The 18426-nt window shown below is 43.4% G+C and overlaps 1 protein-coding gene across 2 annotated transcripts in view; it reads left to right on the plus strand.

Moving 5' to 3' along the window:
- BMPER (BMP binding endothelial regulator) overlaps positions 1–18426 on the plus strand; it is a 250380-nt gene that overhangs the window by 143226 nt on the left and 88728 nt on the right. Inside the window, exons 11-12 of one of the 2 annotated variants that reach the window (XM_063115102.1) lie at positions 761–806; positions 16871–17200. In XM_063115102.1, coding sequence (XP_062971172.1) covers positions 761–806; positions 16871–17200 — 376 coding nt within the window. The remainder of the gene's footprint in view (positions 1–760; positions 807–16870; positions 17201–18426) is intronic. The other variant, XM_063115103.1, reaches the window with a different exon arrangement.

The following is an 18426-nucleotide window of genomic DNA, read 5'->3' on the forward strand; positions in this document are numbered from 1 at the left end:
TCTAAGTGATTAACCACTGAGTCAGAGATAAGACAAAGCTATTCTCTGATATGGGTCCAGAGAATATGACTCCTCTTTTAAATGTCATGCATTACAAAAATTAAGAGACATACAGTGTAGGAAATTGTACTGTGTTTCCAGAAAGGTAATGGAAAAATACTCAGCATTTCAAAACTCTCAGCTTCCATGGCTTTGACTACATAACAGTGACTTGGCATGGATAACATACCACTCTCTGAAAGAAGAAATTGGCTGAATTTGATCTGTAGCACAGATATTGCCCATATGCATAGGACCGGATGAGTCCTGAGCTCAGATTGCAGTTTATTGTCTGGGCCCCTCCAACAAGTAAAGACAGAGAGAAGGCCTTGCATGGACTGATAGGTTGACAGACAATTCCCAATTTTATGTGTATGCACTTGGTCTCTAGAGGGCTAGATCTGGATACCAGCGAAAAGGTTGAGTCCAGACCGTCTCCATCTTCCCTCCATGTGAGAAAAATCACACCAACGAGTCCTTTAGGTATTGTGTTTCCTGGAGAATAAAAACAGGAACACCTTATGAATGCCTTCGCCTGCCTTTAGAACCTGATGCTTGACACTCATTTCTACCATCGTCATCACCATCTGGGCATTGAGTTCAACTATGGCTTGGACTGACTTCATTGCTTTATCTGCTATTAGATTTTAAAAAGAAGTTTTTGTTCTCAGCAGACCCTGTTTCTTAACACTAACCTATTATTTCTTTTTCTCTTGATTAGGGTAAAATTCTCAATAGAAAAGGATGCTGTCCTATTTGCACTGAAAGTAAGTTCGTCCCTTTGAAAATGTGCTATTCATATTTGTTTTGCAGTTTATAGTGCAACAAGAAAAATAGTGGTTTAAGTTTTTTGCACGTTTTAATTCTGTAGGTATAGGATGGGCTCATCCCACCTCCCTATATAGGTCCTTTAAGTTTATGGTAATAATATCACAGAGGCACAATTGAGATGAATGTAGACATATCCATCAGAATTGGTTGTTATGAGAAATTAAGATAAATGATCTGATTAGGTTTTTAAAAGGATTGGATAACTTAATGTGCATTTTAACTGCTAATAGCATTTTCAGTTCATAGTGGCTAAGATAGTGATAACCAGGAAAACCAAACATCATGCATAATCTAGGAGAGGTTCTTTCTCTCACGATAAAAGCAAACAGTTGCGCATCCTCTTCCGTCCCCCCCACCCCACCCTTCTCCCTGTCACCTGGACACAGCAGTGTGGCTGTGGGCAGAGAAGCTGCGGTGTCTCAGACTGCAGCACTGATCCCACAGAGCACGTGCAGACACACGCCTAGGACTAATAGCAAATTGCAATTTTAGTCCTCCTCACATTCATATGGTTTTGAGATAGCTTTCTGAAACGTTTCATTGAAAGAGGGGTATTAGCAATGTCACTGTTGAGTTAGTTTCAATGTATGATGAGCAGGATTAAGAAAGCCATGAAATCTATTAGAAAGTATTTTATGAGCCAGTCAGTCTTTGAGAAGTGGGCTCTGATGGCACTTGAAAGCAGCTTTCACATGAGGACAGGTTTGTTTCCTCCACTTATCTAAAATCTGAGTTTATATTACTAAAAACTATCTTGACTTTTTTTTTTTTGAGTGGTTTAGTGCTTTCAACAACACATATGTAGGGCCATTATATGTGTGTGTATATATATATTACACCTGCACACACATATATAACTATTTTATATATATATAAATATATATATATCTACTATCATATATTACTATTTTAGAGACAAAGAGCTACTAAATGAAAGTGGGGAGTGAATTAACAAAAATTAAACTATAGATTTAATAAAAGAGATTTCCTTTAGAGATAAAGAAGTACATAAAATAATGGAGGCCAACAAAGTATGATTTAGTAGAATCCAGGAATAATTCAGTAAGAAAAATTAGCTATGATTAACACACCTGTTGATTTAGAAACATGTGCATAAACTATTACATTTAATCATCCTTCCAGAGACCTTCTGAGGAAACTTTGTTTACAGATGGTTCAGAGGCCGCTTTCAGCTTAATTCCCTTCTGGATGAGCAGTTGAGTCTATGTTGACGAAGTTTTCCTCTGTATCCAGGTCAATTGAGATGTTTGCATTTCCCTGTAAAGTATCTTCTGGTTGAAGCACAGACAGACCTCAGGGGAACTCCTAATGTTGTCTAGTGAATGCTTTCAATTTACATGAGCACAGACATGTGACATCTGCCAATCACATTGTTATTAGGCAGGATCACTGCTTATCAGCATCACGAAAACACGTGGCCAACCTTGTACAGAAACAGCCTAAATCTGGAACTCTCGAATTTTATAAGAATCCAAGAAAGTGATTGAGATAGTTGAGAGAAAAGCTATGTTTTATTATTAGTCTATCCATAATGAGCTGGCCTTTCCATATACAGAAGACTGGCGACTTAGAAAGAAAAAAGCAAAGCAAAGGAAAGAGAAAGAACAGAAGGATGGGACTGATAAAACAGAATCAAGCTCTTACAGGTGCTACTAAACCCTGTAGTGGGTTAAATGTGTGAGTGAGCCCATGGCTTCTGTCACTGAGAGAGGCAGCTGGCAAGAGGGAGGCGCCCAGCTGGGAACACCAGAGGCCACCGACTTGCACCTGCAGCTAGCAGGTCAGTGCTGGAGGAGCCCAGGCATGTGGCTCTCTGTCCAAGTCCAAATTATTTCATCAGATGGCTATTTCTCAATTTCCTTTAGCGTTCTTTCCATCTGTTTACTCTCTCTTGCTCTCCGGCAGTTCTTCTATCATTGCCGTAAAACACATTCTATTTGGCAAGCCTTTTTTGTTCAGATTGAGTTAGAGATGGGATGACTTCCAATTTTTTAAGCAGTGCCCAGCTTTTCATAACACATTCAGGTGGACTTATTCTGATGTCCTTTAGCTATGGCCTAAAGTCCTCCTATTTCGAAATTCCTTTGTTATTATATACAGGATCCAGAACAAATCTTTGAGCTCATTTTTTCCTCCTCTGTCAATTATGAAAGCTCTTCTGATATATGGGTTTCTAGAGTAGAGAAACCAAGGCTGAAACTACAAACTAAGGCTAGTGTTTTCTAAAACCAGAGAAACTACCAGTTTATAACTTATTAAAACACAAATTCTCATACACGCAAATGTGCGCGCACACACACACGCCCATGCTCACACCGCAATATGTTACGGTAGGGTTGTCAACCTCAGTATTACAATAGTTAGCCAGATAATTCTTGGTTGTAGAGGGCTGTCCTGTGTATTGCAGGATGTTTAGCAATATTCCTGACCTCTACCCACTGAGTGTCAGTAGCAACCCCTTCTCAAGTTTGCAACAACCAAAAATGATTCCAGACCTTGGAGGGCAAAATCACCCTGGTTGAGAACCACAGGCACTCCAAACGGGAAATGGCTTGGGTGGATGCAGAAATAAACACTGCAGTACTAGTAACAATACTTCCTCTCAGGAGTATATCTTAGATGCAGGAGCAGAGTAAAGGTTGCCTTTCCGTTAGTGTGTAAAATGACAGACCAGAAGCCTATGGGTTTAATTGAATATGTTTTTGTATTTTAATTCCCTAGCCCTACAAAAAAGTTACAAAGGCATAATTACATCTTGTTAAAAGCTGCCATCTTTGCTTCGTTGCTAGGAAGCTAGAAGTAAATTTGCATCCGACCTCTAATGGCATGCAGTTTTTGAGTAATAAGCTTACTTCTGACTTCATTGCATATGTCCACTCTTACGTGTTTTTAATTATTTAGTATGTATGTCTGTAAGCTACTTCCAATCCTTTTTTTTTTTTTTTTGGAAAGAAGCAAGAATACATACATACATAAATGAAATTGGTTGATTGCAGAACTTCAAATACTCTAAAATTTATTTCCAGCAGTGGTGGCATGGCGCTGTCTGTTTCTAAAATCCCATAGGATTTCTTCCTTATCTCCTGGGTTAGTCTTAGTCTTGGGAGTGTTTGGGAGTTCTCTCCCCCCAAGAGGAAACTTGAAGTAAATATGTTCGGACATTTTTGTAGGCCCCTCTTTGCAACTGCCGGTGATAATGGTGATTTACAATCCTGTCGGTAACAAGCAATGACCGAGGCACAAACCTGTTGCCCTCCCTTTGATAGGGTAGTCTTGGTAGGGTTGGTCTGAGGGGCAATGATGCTTCTATCAAAACGGGAAAAGCAAAAGTCCTCTTGAAATCTGGCCTGGAGGGAGTATGAAAGCATCGGCTGCCTTTTACTCGTACGGGACATTTTCTCTTCCTCCCTTTCCAACTAGAAAGAATTAAATTTAGTTTGGATGATTTATTTAAAATAAAATATTTGAAGTGAGCTGAACAAACTTTATAAAGCTTTCGTGCAAGTGCTGTTTCTTGCCAAACTAAGAGGCTGTAGCCTAAAGCAAGCTCGTGTCGCGGGGCCGAGCCTCACGTGACCTCGAGTTAGGTGCCAAGAGGCCACTTGTCTGTTGTTCATGGAGCATTTGGTGTATGTGAAATATTATTTTACTGTGTGTTGGCAAATAGTAGGTGGAATCTTGAACTAAACACCCCACAGAGGCCTGAATCAGATATATCCTTTGGTGGCAGAATATCTGTTTTCAGACGTGGAAATAATACTTCATGTCAAAGTTTTCACTGATAAGAGAGGTGTGTGTGTGGCGGGGGGTGGGATGTGTGTGGAAAGGGAGGCAGAAGAGGAGAGACTGAGATTGGGAGACTGATTGTGTGAGAGAATTTATCTCTTAACCATCTACAGGACCAGAGGCGACCAAAGGCAGCCCAACCCCAGGTCTCATAGATTCATTGAACTGTGCCTGTAACTACATCAGATGTAGCCGTGGGAATCCCACCCTGAGACGAAAGTTCACAATTGCATAACACCGAGGGCACGGTGTACTGAGCACAGATGTGCACTTAATTGAAATAACCTCAACTACACGTCCCACAAGTAACAGGAAATATCCAATTTCAGCAACTCAGGGTGTGAGGAGGCTCACAGCTGCCAGGTGACTTTTAACCCCCCGTGGGTTAGTTTCCAGCTGTGCACAGCCTTGGTGTACCTGCTGCCTGAAACCAGCACAGCTGGCAGCATTCATCCCGGCTGGTTTGGGTACATCTTGCTAAAGCCCTCTGGGATGCCTCCAGGTATCTCCAATGAAGCAGAGTAGCTGTAAGAGAGGAACACAGCCTCATTTACTCCCCTGGGATAAACGTATCGGAACAGTGACCTTGGGGCATATTTTATGAAAAGTCTCCACTGACAGAGGTTCTGCAAATTAGGAATTCTGTATTTGAGCAAGGTTTCTGGCCTCCGAGACTGTAAGCAGCTCCAGGTCCCTTAACACCAAGCGTCTGTCCTTAACTCAGGAAAGCAAGAAATTTGAAACCAGAGCTCAAGATGCTCGTAGAATAAGAATTTGTGGTGTTGACTTTAGCCCTGCCAAGGAGGTGTTAAGCCCAGCAGCCACTGAAGTTTCTGCTCAAGCATCTGGAGTTGGGTTTGACGCTGCTCGTGAGGCCCAGCCAGCAGACGGGGTGGCAAAGAAAACCCGAGTGTGCCACACACGGTGGCCAGGAGACCCCGCATGGGCAGACGCAGCACTGGGAGGCGTATGAGGAGATCGGGTTGTTTTCTGTTTTATAGCTGTTCTGCTGTTAGGGACGCTGTGACTTTAAATTTTCTTGCTGTGTGTGAGTGCAGGAGTGAAGGAAAAAAGTAAAGTTGTTGGGGATCGTCTTTCTTTCCTCTCCTGCTGTCAGCACCTACAGGATGCTAGTAGTGGATAAAGTAGTACTCAGTAAGCTAATATCGGTCAGCTGACGGTCACCAGCATCCTCCTCCTCATCGGACAGTAACGGTGGTAAGAGACGCAGCAGCAGCAGCAGCCGTAGCTCGTATTGATTCAGCATCTGCTCTGTGTCTAAACACTGTTGTGGTTGTCTCGTTTGATCTCGTTTGATTCTCACAGCCAACTGGTGGCCAAGTAATATTATTAGCGCCGTTTCACAGCTGGGGGAACTGAGGCTCAGGGGTTAGGAGGGACGCCCGAGGGTAGTGGTGGAGGCTGCGTTCCTACCAGGCAGGCTGGCCCGAGGGCTTGGGCTGGGATTCCGTCCCTCGCTGCCTGGCTGTTTTGTACAGTTTGGTAACCATTGCATTTTAGAGGGAAAGAGAAGGTCTGGAGGCCTTTGCAACTGGTAAGAATTTGAGATTGTAGAGGGTGTTAAGAGGAGTTTCCAACTTAACAGCGTCCTCCCCCACACACCCCCATGCCCGCCCAGGAGAACTGGAGGTGCAGGGCAGTGATGGCCGGGCTGCTCCGGCTCTCTGACAAATCAGGCCGGCTTGGTTTTCCACGTCTACTCATTTCTCCAGGTTTGTTTGTTGTTTTCCCCTCCTGGCAATTTAGGACTGAGGTATTTCTGGGGGCAAGTGAAGAGCTCCCCCAATTTTCTTACTTATCAATATTAAAACACATGTATTTTATACTTGAAATGAGACTGTGTAGAATTTCCACCAGGAGTGAGGGGGAGGCAGGTTGCTCTGCTGTGCAAACGCATCACCATCTCAGCATCGTGGGATCATGTAAGAGAACAGACCTTAACTGGCAGGTCCGACTCCCTCTTCCCAGGCGAGGAAACTGAGGCTCGTGGTAGGACTAGCTGGAAGAACTGGGCTGAGGACCTGCAGTGTTTTTATTCACTTATTTATGTTTTTGACCTGCTAGCTCAGTATTCATTCTATAATATCATATGACCTCCCTGGAGTTTTGCTTAGGAAAGTTATTTTTTAATATAGATGTAGCATTATGAAATCATTCAATTAAAAGTTACCTTCTTGCCTAATTTTGAAAGAATTTATTTTGTATATAAAGAGACATTTAGATTCATTATTAAATGTCTGGTGCACTGTAGCCAGGGCTGCCGTCTTGAATCTGAAGAAAGACACAAGGACCCGGTTTTGACTGAGGGTACTTGTGACCAGAACTCCTTAGTGATGGCACACCTAAAACACAGTGAAATGACAAAACAAACGAGCAAACTGTGAAAGTGAAAACTATACTCGTGGAAAATGCCATATAATAAATTACACATCAGTGTGTGCAAAGCCGAGGCAGATTTATTCCTCTCTGGAGGTCACATCTTTGAGCAAGAACAAAAGTTGCCGCATTGCTACCTCTGCTGCCACTGCACCTGCTCCTGCTGCCAGCAGCGATTCACAGAATGCTGGTCACTGTCAGGCATTGTGATACACGCTCTTCAAGCACTCTGCCATTTAACGCTCATCATGATCCTGTGAAGTGAAGCCATCGCTATCTCCGTTTTACAAATGAAGGATCTGAGGGTCAGAGAAATTAAACAGCGTGAGGTCAGCTAATACCTGGTTCATAAGACTCCGAAGTTCAAACTTCTTAGCACTGTTCTGTGTTCTCTATTGACTACATCTTTGTTTTGGAGGTTTGCTTCCAAATACGTACAAGGTTTGACAACTTCTTTCTTTTGTACATGACTAGGGGCTTTTATCTGAAAGCAGTTGTATTTGCTCACCATTTAAAAACTTACCTGCATTTATGGGCTCACTTTAACCTCTTCAGTCTCTGGGGTTTACAGTACTTCCGTTCTAACCTTTGCTGATTAGCTGAGCTACGTATTTCCCTTTGACGTGGGATTCATATTTGTGAATGCTGCCGTCCTTCTCCCGTCACAGTCCGCTTCCCGGTTAGGACTCTCCACCCTTAATCACTGTTTCACTCCTCTGCTCTGCCCTTCGTGTCTCTCTTTAATATGCATATCTGCTCTCCTTTTAATTTTTGCCTTTTCATCTTGTAAACTCACAGCTCTGCCGCCACAGTACCCCTTCTTTAGTTAGTTTCTCATTCTGGTTTCAGATTTGTCCAAACTCTGAGGTCTTTAACATACCACTTCTTGACAAGATGCTAACGTGGTAGATTCTCAGCTTCTAATCATTTCGGAGAGCACATTCTTCTTTCAAAATACTGCATGTGAGTTTTATTAACTGTTGCTAACTTTGATTCACCAAATTACGAGTTGGGAGTTGGATGGAGGGGTGAATGGCTGTTTCCAGCCCCCGTCTGTTGACTGAATTCTGGCGCCTGCATTATCCCAGCTGCACAGGTTTTGAGCCTTAATGTTGTTTCTAATACTTTTGGCATTTCTTTCCCAGTTGCTAATCAGTCGTCAAGTCTGGTGGTTGAGTGTCTCTTTGTATTGTTTTTCTAATAAATAATCTCCTTCCCATTCCCGTGGCAGCCAGTCCCTCATTCTACTGCCTACAACTAGCCTCTGTCTTTTCTCTTTCAGCCCTTTTGCATACTTCTGTGAGAACCCAAGTTTGGCTTTCACGAGAACCTACACCAACATCCTTCCCTGGTCTCTTACACAGATTCCCAAAGTTTGGTTTTAGAAAACACTAGTGCAGAGCATAGCAATGAGGAATATTTTCAGAATAAGTTCCTATGATGAAATACATCGGGGAAGTGCTGGACCAAGTAAACATGGACGTGTTTTCTTACGGCAGAATTCTGAGTCCCTTATGTGTCAGTGTGCATGGTAAACCTTCGGGCGGGTAAAGGAGGCTAGAGCACCTCCCAAACTCATTTGCACTGCACAGCTTTTTAAAAATTCCTACTTATTTTGGCAGAGCAACCGGCAAGATTGATGTTTCATAGGAAACACGTTAAGAAATGTTGGTTCACTGGAATACATTTAAACATCTAAGGCTGGCAGTAAATCTCAGGCCAAGTTATTTAGGCAACTAAGGTGTCTCACATCTCCTGAAGCAACTTCCCACCTGGGTCAGACTGGACCCTGCTCCTCTGCAAGCCGTCTTCTTTCCTGTGTGTCTGACTTTACCGACATTCTTCTTTTGTCCTAGAAGGCCCCAAATCTCCATTTTATATGTCTTGTATAGACTAACTCAACTGACATTGTCTTTTCAACAAATCTACACTTTATATGTCTGTTATAGTCTTATTCAATCCTATTTTAGTCTGCAGTAGATATCTGTTTGCTGGATTTGCATAGCTTTTATTATAGTAAAACTAAAAATGACTACTCTCTGAGCATGCATTATGTTCTTGGGACCTTCACAATACTATCTTTATCTTTCTGACCGCCCAGCAAAGTAGTTTTTTTAGACCCCTATTATAGGTGAGCAAACTGAGGTTACATCGGTAGTTTGTGCATGATTTTATAGTCATGAAGTGGCAAGACCAGGATTCAAACAAAAGACTTCCTGCAAACCAGTATGCTCAATGTTTGCAAAGCTCTAAAGTGGCTGGAAAGCCAGGTTGACTTGGAGATGTGAAACCTACTGTCTAGCTCAGGCACTCAGCTCTCTTAACTGATAAATAAAAACTTCTGGTTTAAAGAGAGGAAACATTTTAAGGTCAGAACCTGGATAGTGAGAGTGGCAGAAATGCATCTTCTATAACAAGTTTGCATTAACACTTGGTGAACTTTCAGCATTCTGGAAGGTGCTCTAGAGGACATGGATAAAAAGCTGATACATACCCTAAGCTCAGGAACTTGTAGTGTAGTTGGGGAGATGAAATAGGAACACATTAAATAAGAGAACCATATAATATAGTTTATAATTAACTTCTAGATAGGTGTTCTTCATCTGAGCTTCACAGACTCCTACAAGGTCATGGATCAGCCTTGGGATAGGATGTCTATGCACCTCTACTTTTGAGAAGATACCCTTATGTGCATTGGGGGGAAGAGTGTCTACACATTTCTTCAGATTCCCAAAGAGCTCTGTGACCCCAGCTAGTTAACAAGTTCACAGGATGCTGTAGTATCAGCTGTGAAGTTTGTATCACAAATCAAAGTGGGGGAGGCAATGGTCTTGGAGCCACAGAGACTGGGTTGGACTCTACCTTTACTGCCATTGGTTGAGTGGCTGAGTGCAAGCAGGTACTCTCTCCAAACTCCTGGCTAAGAAATTAGGGTAATAATATGTAATGTTCAGAGGCATAGAGAGGATGAAAGGAGATAATGAAATACAGAAAGCATCTGGCACAGTATCTGGCATAAATGAGTTACTTTTTTAATAGTCACTTTGGCTGTTGCCAAATGTATTAGTTTCCAGTGGCTGCTATAACAAACTACCACAAGTCTAGTGGCTTAAAATAACACACATTATTATCTTGCAAGTTCTGGAAGCCAGAAGCTTGAAATGGGTCTCAGTGGACTAAAATCAAGGTGTCAGCAGGGCTGTGTTCTTTCTGCAAGCTCTAGGGGAGAATGCATTTTCCTGCCTTTTCCAGCTTCTAGAGACCACCCATGTGCCTTGGCTCCTGAGCTCTTCCTCCACCTTCAAAGCCAGCAGTGGGGGGTTGAGTCCTTCTCATGGTGTGTCACTGTGACACCCGTGCTGCCGCCTTCCTCTTTCACTTGTAAGGGCCCTTGTGATTACATCTGTCCTCAGATCATAGAGGATAAGTTCCCCATCTCAAGGTCAGCTGATTGACAGCAGTGATTTCATCTGCACACTTAATTCTCTTGCTATGTAAGTAACAGATGCACAGGTTCTAGGCATGAGGATGTGCACATCTTTGGGGGACCATTATTCTACCTGCCACACTTGGTCATATTAGGAATTAAGTTCTTTTCTCGTGTTGTCCTGATTCTGATTTAGCTTTTTGATTCTGACAGTACATTTCAGTGGGGCAGGTTGTCTCTATTCAGATGGAGAAACTGGACTTCAAGAGGGGGGAAGGAAATGACTGCCCAAAGGAGTATCCGAGTCACTGTTTTGAATTTCCCAGCTAGCTCTCTTGGCACCAGAATAGTTCCCCCATATTGTTTCTGACTTTTCAGATTTTTTTCTAATAATCTGTACTGAGAGCATTCATTAATTATTCAATTAATTGATTAAGCAAAATTCTGTTGGTTACCTGCTGAATGTGTCATTACACTTATCAATTAGCAAGTTCAGTGTGGGTGATTTTCTACCAAAATGTGTCATTAAATTAATTAATTAACCCATCCATTCAACAAATATTTACTGACAAGTATTATGCCAGGCATTGCTCTGAGCAGGGCAAAGATAAGTCTATTTATTACATGTGTACATTTAGATCCTACCATATACAAGGCAGTGTGCCACTGAGAAGGACATAAGCAATTCATGCCTAAGGAGTTTAAGGCCTGACTTAGGAGTTAAGGAGTTACCTTATAACTGTCGCATAGGGCATAAAATTATTTGTCATAAGCCAGCTGTGGGTTTGGCAACCATATTTTTGACCTTGAAACTGAGAAACACAGTGTGATCGCAGGATAGAATATTTGAAATTAAGAATGTCCTGGAATATTTGAGCTATGTGGTCACTTTTGCTTTTGGAATTTAGAGGAAAGAGATGGCTTTGGCATCAGGGATATTTCTGTGGGAAGCTGGCATTGGAGCCGGGAGCTGAAGGATGGACGTGTGTGGTGTGGACTGTGGGGAGGTGCTGGGCAGGCACGGCCCATGGCGAGGCGAAAGTGGGAGGGGACAGCGCTGGGTTTCACTGGGCTCCCCTGGGGAGGCCCTGGGATGGCAGCCGTGGCTCTGGCTTTGAACTTATTTTAGAGTAAAACTTGAAGTTAGGGACCGCTTCTTTTGTTTGCACTTTTGTTACAGTTGGAGTTGTGGAAAATACGTGAAAACAAATTTATACACTTAGCATACCTATGCAGATTTTTTTAAAAATCAGTTTTTCCTGTGCAGATTGGTTACTGTCTCTGGTGGATTACAGGCTGGTGGAAAGAGATGCACTTACCCCCTTGCCGGCCCGTCCATACCTCCACGCACACAGCAATGTTAGATTAAGTTCTGGATTTAAGAGGCCAAGGATGTAAAATCTTGCGGAAATACAGGTTGGTCCTCAGCCATGTGGGGCATCAGCTGTCACTGACACCTCTGTGCGAGGCCAGGGGCTTCTGCATGGAGGGGTTCGGGTCCTGCTGGGTCACACCACAGCCTCTTTCCTTCAGAGGCTTCCAGCCTCCTGCGGAAGGACCTGGACAAGCAGCATAAAGGCTTGAGTCACGGCCAGTGTTTCTCATCCCAGCCTCCCGATTCTTGACTAAGACTTGGCATCATGATGACCCCTGCATGACACAGCGACTCCAAAGTCCCAGGGGGCATGTTTCCCTGCAGTTTGTGCTGGGAAAGATTTGAAGCCATGTTTTTAAAAATCTGATTGGCTTCCTCATGGTTAGAACCCTCTGGAAATGTGCTGATCTGTGTCACGGTGTGGTGTGACATGTTGGAGAGACTTTTCTCTTTGCAGAAGGAATGCACTGAGGACAAAACACTCCTTTCTGTGTTTTCAAAGCAATTTTAATGACTGGGGAAATTTTATGACATGTTAAGTGAAAAATCGGAAATAAAATTTCATGTACGGTATTCTGTTAGCTGTGTTAAAATAAACACACGCACACACCCAAGACTGTAAACGGTGGTTATTTCTTGGTGGCAGAACGATGAGTGACCCTGTTTTTCCTTCCTTTTGCTTCTCTGGTTTTGTTTTGCTGTGTTTGCGGGGAGGGGAGTTAGAGTCTACTCAGTTTCTCTTGTTTTCTTCTTTATAACGAGGGATTGTATAATTTTCCCTTAATTTTCTTTGACAGATGTTTTGCGAATAATTGTTGCTCTCAGAAGAAAGGCATTTCATTAGAATAAGCAAACATACCTGATGTGGTTAAGAGAAAAGCACTGGAACTGTGTTTTCAGAGGCAGCACGACACTTAATTCTCACAGCAGTCGCATTACTGTACGGAACATCAAAGGATGTATTTTCATTCAGGATTTTTACCTTTTGAAAGCAAATATTCTTATTCCAAAAGTATACATAGTCATTGTAAACGATGAAATGTAAGTGTAAATAATAATGTAAGTACATGTAAACAAGAAACAGGAAGAGAAATGTCATACATAATTCCATTACCTAAGAGATTAAAAAACCCACACTCTTAATATTTGAGTTTATATACTTCTGATCTTCCCCCCCCATGCCTATGCACTGGTATACATAAGCTGAAAACAAACCCAAACAAAAATAAGATATAATGATTTGATTACAAGACTATGAAAAAACGTGCCACCAGTGGTAAACTGGCATTTTTCTCTCCCTTCTCTGACTTATGCACATTCAAACAAAGTTGGTTTCAGGATGCTCTGTTTATACATCTCCTCCCACCTTCCCCCTAACTCTGGCGCCAAGCTTTCCAGAAGAGTGTGACCGGACATCTGGACATCTTGGACTGCAGCTCGTTTCACTGGGTCTGCTGGAATCAAATCGTATGAGGATGCAAAGTTCGTTCTCATCCCCTAAGTGCTCTCTAACCTTTTTCTTTTTCAGTTAGGCCGATTTTTGTAACCGTGAGATTCTCACTTTCAGACACTCTCCAGCACATGTGTTAGCTGCTCCTGCAGGATCTGGCATAGGGACCTTGAGGTACCAAGAAAAAGGGCCAAGGATTCAGTTACTTTAGCTCATGATACAAATGTCTCTAAATGCAGCACATAATTCTCAGGCATCTTCATAGTCATGAAATTTACTTGGCCTGTTCTATATCGCTGTCACAGAGAAGAACCATCCTGGTTTCCAAACCCTTCCCTTCTACAAGTTAGGGCCTCTTGAAAAATGTCTTTCCTGACATCCCTGCTCACACATGATCTCCTTTGCCTGGGGTCTCCCTAGACGTTCCTCTTGCTTCCTGCCCAGCTGTGAGTAAGCTCAGGCTTCCCCAGGGCAACGCTAGGCAGTAGATTTTCTGTTGCTTCTTTGAGGATTTGCTTTGTCACATAATTGGCTTTATCCACCAGTACCCAGGTTTTGGCGCTTAAAAACAAAACAAAATCAGAAAAACATAAAGGAAAAAGAAAAATAGGGTCACTCATCATTCTGCCACCAAGAAATAACCACTGTTTACAACATTGTGTGTGTGCATGTGTATTCATTTTTTTTTTTTTTGCCTTTTTTTTTTTTTTTTCGTGACCGGTACTCAGCCAGTGAGTGCACCGGCCAGTCCCATGTAGGATCCGAACCCGCGGCGGGAGCGTCGCTGCGCTCCCAGCGCCGCACTCTCCCGAGTGTGCCACGGGCTCGGCCCCATGTGTATTCATTTTAACATAGTTAAGATAATTCTGTACATAGAATTTTGTTTCTTATTCTCCACTTAACATGTCATAAGCATTTCCTTAGTCATGAGCATTATTCACAAACTTTTTAATGCCTAGACAATAGTTCATTTTATGAGTCTATTACAAAGTGCTTAGCTATGTGTTTAATGTTAGAAGACAAACTAAATATCCGTTTTCTGATGATGTATCTATGATCATTGGTAGGCATGGAGAGGCATATGAGGGTATGTAGTGAATCCTTGACAAATGTTAGCTGTTACTGTGTTTGTTAATGATCATTTTGATGCAGATGTTGTCAGGACTTCAGAAGGAGCAGTGGGCTGTTCCTGGTGCAGGAGATTGCCACAGCAGAGTGTGGGCAGCAGGTGTAGGCATTCCCTGTGCCTGCTCTCCTCTGAGAGACAATGTCCTCGGGAGTATAATTTCAGCCCCTTTGGTAGTACCTTGGTCTTTCCAAGCTGAGGTTCATCTATGACAAGCTCGACAGCTCAAATGCCTTGACTGATTCTGGATTTTCTTGCTGAGTAGGTAGAGTTAAGAACCTGAAAAAGCCCTTCTCTGGAATTTGGTGCATCTGATGGTCAGGGTAATATTTAGCCCTTTTGTGGCACATGGTAGTATTAATTTTGAGCTGTCATTCTCCTGATGCTATTTTGGGTGTCCCAAAGAACTGCCTTGCTCCCTGTCAACCAAAAGGCAACATTTTCATGCTAGGGAGAGATTTCATTTGTCAGAATGTGAGCAAAATGTGTGATAGGACCATTTCGAAAGTAATCATACAGAGAAAGGACTGGAAAATACACATGGAGAGGTCAGACAGGTGGGGACACTAGTTGGGGAGATACAGAATTAGGAAAGTGGGGGCTGGGAACTACGTGAAACAACAAACAGGGTAAAATTGGGATCACAAGGCAAAATGAACAAGAAAAGAATAAGAAGGAAACAGAAATGGAGGGTGGATTCAAATATCACTGCTGAGCTTTCCAAACTGCTCTCCCACTTCCTTCCACCCTGAGGACTGCAGTCCCCAAGGAGTGCCATTCATATATTCTTTAAAGTACTTGTTCATTGAAACTCTCCTGCATGCCAAAAACTATTTCTCTCTTTTTTTTGAGTCTCTATCAAATATTGACCAGAAAAACTAATTTAGAACAAGTAATTAATTTGTTGATTCCAAATACCTGTGATTTTTATGGAGTCATATGAAATTGACATATGAAATGACATAATGTGTCATTACATAAAATATTACTCTCCAAACACTTTAGAAATGAAAAGCAAGTGTTTGCAGTGGGTCCCGTGGGTCCTATCAGATCAGCGGGCATATCCCTCCTCTGTCGTACCTCAATCCTTCCCTTAGATATTAAGAGCAGCTACTTACATGACACCCTCATATTCTTGACCTGGCTATTCTAGTGTTGAGTGGAAATTGCTCTTTTTATTACAGTTCTTTCATCATTTGGGTTAATTTTTCTAAATGAATTCCTTATTTCCTGATTGTGCCTCCTTTAAAAAGCAGATAAAATATCTCTGCATGGGAAACAAACCAATGCTAAGTTTTGTTTTAACAAAGAAACAATATTTAATTTCCTATAAAAAATCTTTCAGATGCCTCAAAGTGTAAAACTTTAGTCTCATGAATATTTGAATTCATGTTATTTCGGAGTGATGAATTCATTGGAATTTCCTAAATGTAATAAATGATGAGTTTTGTGATTTGTTTTTTTATCTAACTTTAGATTTTGTATGTAGGAATATACATACAAAATATAGGAAACTTGTGTTTCTGCAAAACATGTAAAAACTATCTGTGACTATTAGCTTTGTCAGTAATTTGTTTTCTAACACTGTTAGACATGTATCTGTTTTGCAATTCTATTTTTTTTTTGTCCTGAGTAAATATATGGGTGTTGAATATCATCATTTTCTTTAAGACCATGAGTGATACTTAGAATACCATGTTTCTAAATTTTTTGAATTAGTTTAATGGAAATAATACCCATGTTTCGGTGTGTTGTCATTCATGTGGCTGCCATTATTTATTTATTCATGTACTTTTTTGTTCTTGATTCTGTAGGTTACGATGTAAGGCCAGTTCTTAGTTATATTAGATCAACACTTCATCCCTTACGTGAAGATCACAGAACTGCATCCAGGCTACAAAACAGAGATGCTCTAAAAATTCAGAGTTGTTATGACAACCTCTAAGTGTAATAGCACTGGATATATTATAGGAGAATTAAATGAGATTTGGCAGAAACTTTTTGAGAAACCACAGTGTTTTTTTTTTTTTTTCAAGTTGAATTCTCTTGGTGCATATCTGCCAGGCCTCCCCCTCCCCCTCACCTGGCAGGTGCCCCCGGCAGGTTTCTTGCAGGGACCCCTGGTTGCTCTCTGACCCCTCCCGTGGTGTGTGACCCCAGCAGGTTTCTTGCAGGGACCCCTGATTGCTCTGCGACTCCTTCCTGGTGTGTGACCCCGGCAGGTTTCTTACAGGGACCCCTGATTGCTCTCTGACCCTTCCCGTGGTGTGTGACCCAGGTAGGTTCCTTGCGGGGACCCCTGATTGCTCTGCGACCCCTTCCTGGTGTGTGACCCAGGCAGGTTCCTTGCAGTGACCCCTGATTGCTCTGCAACCCCTTCCTGGCATGTGACCCTGCTCTTGTCTCTCTGTCCCGCAGAGCCCGGCGTTTGCACGGTGTTCGGAGACCCCCACTACAACACCTTTGACGGGCGGACGTTTAACTTCCAGGGGACGTGTCAGTACGTCTTGACCAAGGACTGCTCGTCGCCCACCGCGGCCTTCCAGGTGCTGGTGAGGAACGACGCGCGGCGCACTCGCTCCTTCTCCTGGACCCGGGCGGTGCAGCTGGAGCTGGGTGGCAGTGCCCTCAGCCTGCAGCAGCATCTCAGCGTGCGCTGGAACGGCTCGCGGGTCGCGCTGCCCTGCCACGCGCCGCACTTCCGCATCGACCTGGATGGCTACCTGCTGAAGGTGACCACCAGAGCAGGTGGGCAACTGCGGCCTCCGTCTCGCTCCCCCCTTCGATCCCCGCAGCCCGCTCACCCAGGGAGCCCTTGGCCAGGGTGCGCAGGGGTGCGTAAAAGCACCCTGTGGCAGCTGCAGGCCTGGCCTTTCCCCACTCGCAGGGGAAGGCACATCCCGAAGATGCCACGAAATAGCTGGACACATCTGTCCCCTGTGTTGCAAGCTTCTGACATCCAGAACCTTTCAACCTCATTTTAAACACAGTAGCTGGGCTCTCCAAATAACGTCTCTCTCGAGTTGTGCCTGTATCAGGCCATGGATGTCCAGCCTGAAGATGTCAGTGCCTCTCCTAGCTCAGCCGGTTACGTGCAGTTTGACATCTGGGAGAAAGAAAGAGTGTTTCCTTGTTAGCATCTGTCCCAGAAGGGGCAGGAAGGGAGGAATCCTCAGAAGCAAGCAGCTTAGTGTCAGTGGCATTCAGAGAAACAGGAACGTCCGCAGCAGAGGAGCTGATTCCCGCAGACTTGGTGTGCAGTGGGGCAGCTTATCCCATGCGGTTTTCCTGTGCCAAAGACAATGAGGCCACCATGTGTGGGTGTCCAGATGAGAGTGGGATGCCAGGGACCATGTGTGCCCAGCTGTCCTGTCCTCTCTTGACACTGGGGAAGGATGCTAGCCAAGGTGACGGCTGGAGCCATTGCCTTCCAGTGGAGGACGCTCAGGATTCTGGCTCCGTTGGGCCTGGGGCACATGGAGTGGCTGCTGGAGCCCTCTCTCAGCATCCTGTGTTGCCCTAGGCCCACCGGACTCTGCATGTCCACTTCATTGCAGACACGCTCCCCCTTGGGCAAACTGTTCAGGGCTGTCAGGGAGCCGTGAGGCTCAAATTGCTGTCTGTTAGGTGCTACCTAAGAAAAGCATTTTAGAAGCAGAACTCAGTTGTTGAATATCAGCCCCAAGCAATGACTTCAGCTCATCTGCACATTTTATCATATCACATGTGGTTTGGTTAGTAGGGACTGGCTGTCGGGTGGGTACTGCGCTGCGTGCTCTCCTGGGGTTCTCTGTCTCCTTACGCACGCAGGAGACTCTAAGGAAATCAGCATATTTCTTGCTTTTGCACTGATGAGAATTTAACAGGGCAAAAGGATCAATTGGTTCCAGTTTCTTTAGATAATATGGATACAAAAAGGAAGCATTTGATAGAGCAGGCACTTGTGAGGGACTACAGAGGGTCTATTTCTGCTG

This window comes from Cynocephalus volans, chromosome 11, assembly GCF_027409185.1.
Source record: "Cynocephalus volans isolate mCynVol1 chromosome 11, mCynVol1.pri, whole genome shotgun sequence".
NCBI classification, from domain to species: domain Eukaryota; kingdom Metazoa; phylum Chordata; class Mammalia; order Dermoptera; family Cynocephalidae; genus Cynocephalus; species Cynocephalus volans.